This window comes from Penicillium griseofulvum, assembly GCF_001561935.1.
Source record: "Penicillium griseofulvum strain PG3 chromosome Unknown contig_27, whole genome shotgun sequence".
Lineage (NCBI taxonomy): Eukaryota > Fungi > Ascomycota > Eurotiomycetes > Eurotiales > Aspergillaceae > Penicillium > Penicillium griseofulvum.
In genome coordinates, this window is record NW_024467486.1 from 9887 (window position 1) to 12847 (window position 2961).

Here is a 2961-nt window from a genome sequence, read left to right on the forward strand (position 1 = left end):
TCATTCTAACGAAAAGGTCGACCTTGGGGCGGCAATGACGCGGGAGCCTTCAAGTCACAGAATAAAACGAATTATACGAGCGGGCAAGAGATTTGCAGACGGAGTTCCTGGTAAAACTTCTGGTCACTTCAAGGAATGACCCAGCGCACTGCATTGGAAGTTACTCTCGAAATTAGCTACACGTGGTACCCGTCAACCTGTATAAAAGGGGCGGGAGCTACGTAACACAGAAACATTGAGTGAAATGCCATTTCTTTTTGCTGTTATTTTTCTGCCATTAATTCAGGCATGTGCAGGGGGTGATTTATGGCCTATGAGCCTGGTTGCGCGTTTATTGTATCTGGAAGATCCATTATAAAATATGGATGTTCAAGTAACCAAACCACCGGTGTGGTGGTCATTCGGATATATTTTAGTACTCCTGCAACGCCACCCAAGCCAGTTTACAAGTAAACATGGACTCGGTTGCGCTCTGTACGGTTTTGAACCTTGCCCTCATGACAGCCCAGTTCGCATGGGCCATTCGACGTCTGGGGTGCTCCTCCATGGTAAATTCCCACTACGGTTACAAGGAACGTTTATCTATTTTCTAGAAACGCATTTAAGAAGTGAGCGAGAATGTAGGCAATGCGCTTTTTAATCAAATGAGTACATCAAGATCGCGATCCCACAGTGCATTCTCTCTTTCTTAGTCTTTTCCTTATTCTTTTCGCTGCGAGCTTTTCGTTGCGATCGTATGCTAACTCACGCATCCATTCCCAACTTCATGTTGCCAGGACCCATTGTGGCCCTGCTTGGCCACATTCCTTTCATCATAGCTTCCTCGCTCCCAACTGAATACACTGCCATGGCTAGTTCTGATGACAACTATGGAAACAAGCTTGTTTTCTGCCACTTCATGGCATGGCACTCCGGCATCCCCCATTGAATCATGAATCCAGTATTAACTCTCGTTAGATTGGCATCGTTAGCAACCGCCAGAGTGCTAGCGACTATGACGACGATATGAAGCGCGCCCAATATGCAGGCATCGACGCTTTCGCCTTGAACATCGGCACTGATTCTTACACGGACACGCAACTGGGGTTTGCGTATCAATCTGCCGCCAACAATGGCATGAAAGTGTTCATCTCTTTTGACTTCAACTGGTGGCAGACTACTCAGGGCAATGCAGTCGGTGCGAAGATCGCGCAGTATGCCAATCTACCTGCCCAGCTCAAGGTTGATGGAAAAGTATTTGTGTCTTCTTTCGCCGGTGATGGTGTCGACATCGCAGCGATCAGAGCAGCCGCCGACAGCGATATATATTTTGCACCCAATTTCCACCCCGGTCGGGGTGATTTCAGCAATCTTCAGGCCGCTCTGAACTGGATTGCGTGGGGAAACAATGGAAGCAATGGGTCTCCAACTCCTAACAAGCAGCTCGTTGTTGCCGATAGTGATAATGCTTACAAGACGGCTCTTAACGGGAAGCCCTACATCGCGTGTAAGTGGCTCGAACAAGTTTTCTTTCTTATGCTGATTCAAAATTAGCGGTGTCACCTTGGTTCTCGACACATTTCGGCGGCGACGTCTCTTACACCAAAAACTGGGTATTTCCCTCTGGACTCCTGTGGTATAACCGATGGAGAGAAATTCTAGCTACCAGCCCTCGCTTCGTAGAGCTTCTCACCTGGAATGACTACGGTGAATCGCACTACATTGGTCCGCTATCATCGCCGCACATAGACGACGGTGCCTCCAAATGGGTCATGGGCATGTAAGCAGAACTCCCCCAAGACGCAAAAGGGGCGACGGCGAATAACGCATAAACAGGCCACATAATGGCTGGCTCGATATGGCAAAGCCTTTCATAGCCGCCTACAGAGCTGGCTCAAAACTACCAATCCGTTTCCTCGACGAAGAAAAGCTGGTCTACTGGTACCGAACGACCCCCAAGAATGTGAACTGTGATGCAACCGACACGACAATGCAAGGGTGCTCCAACAGCTGGAGTGGCAACTTCGTCTGTGGACGACCCGATGGCGCGGATAACATGACCGACGAGGTGTTCATCGTAACGATGCTGAAGACTCCTGCTACCGTGCATGTGCAGTCTGGCCGCGAGGCTGAAACTTATAATGCCAAGCCCGGAATGTGGTCGCACTCTGTGCCGATGGGTGTGGGTAGACAGAGCTTCAAGGTTGTTCGTGAAGGAAAGACGGTTGATTCTCTGTGTGGGATTAGTCGGAGGGATATTACTGACACGTGTCCCTGTGGCATCTACAATTTCAATGCTTATGTGGGCACTCTGCCGGCGGAAGCCTCTGTTGACCGGCTGCAGCCGGCTGGATTGGCACTGTTATCGCAGGGATTGCAGATTGCTTGTCCGACTAGTACTCTGGGTGCCAGATGAAAGAAGCAATTTAAGTACAGTATTACGGTTCCTAGAGGATAATAATTACTCAAGTAGTCAGTTACAAGACTTAGTGGCTCAAGCATCTGATGATCTGCTTTGTCTTCAATAATTCGAAGCACTATTTCCCTCCAATGACTGCTTGCCCATCTATTACATTGCCACAGAATCTTGTCATCCTCCATGTTGGTAGTGGACGAATGGCCCGGGATGCGGCAACTACATTGCTTGTCTCTCGATTCTTCTTTGTCGTCGACTCATTGCCAGAGACTACCGCGACTCCATTCTGGTGTCGCGGGTCAGTGCGTTGTAAAGGGCCGGCTCGGATGGTGATTTCGGCTTTAGAAAACCTCCACACTGATGGGCTTAGCTATGTCTCAGATTGTGGGTTGATCGACAGCTTTGGGGGTCTGGGTAGTCTCTGCCCCTCATGTGGATGCTACAGCCGCTCCATTTCTTGTTTGGCCCGCCATCTAGAATACACGGTCAATATATATATACAGACCAGCCCCAAAAAGCGCTGGAGGATTGGCGGTTTCCCAGAGAGTGTGGCATCCTTTGTTTCA

The 2961-nt window shown here is 49.3% G+C and overlaps 1 protein-coding gene across 1 annotated transcript; it reads left to right on the forward strand.

Moving 5' to 3' along the window:
• Window positions 1-455: 455 nt before the first annotated feature.
• Window positions 456-2395, forward strand: PGRI_096060 (glycoside hydrolase family 71 protein; the record flags this gene model as incomplete). Its single annotated transcript, XM_040797319.1, has 4 exons — window positions 456-548; window positions 958-1486; window positions 1534-1759; window positions 1816-2395. 4 exons carry the CDS (start codon window positions 456-458, stop codon window positions 2393-2395), a joined length of 1428 nt encoding a protein of 475 aa, XP_040643655.1.
• Between the last annotated feature and the right edge of the window lie 566 nt (window positions 2396-2961).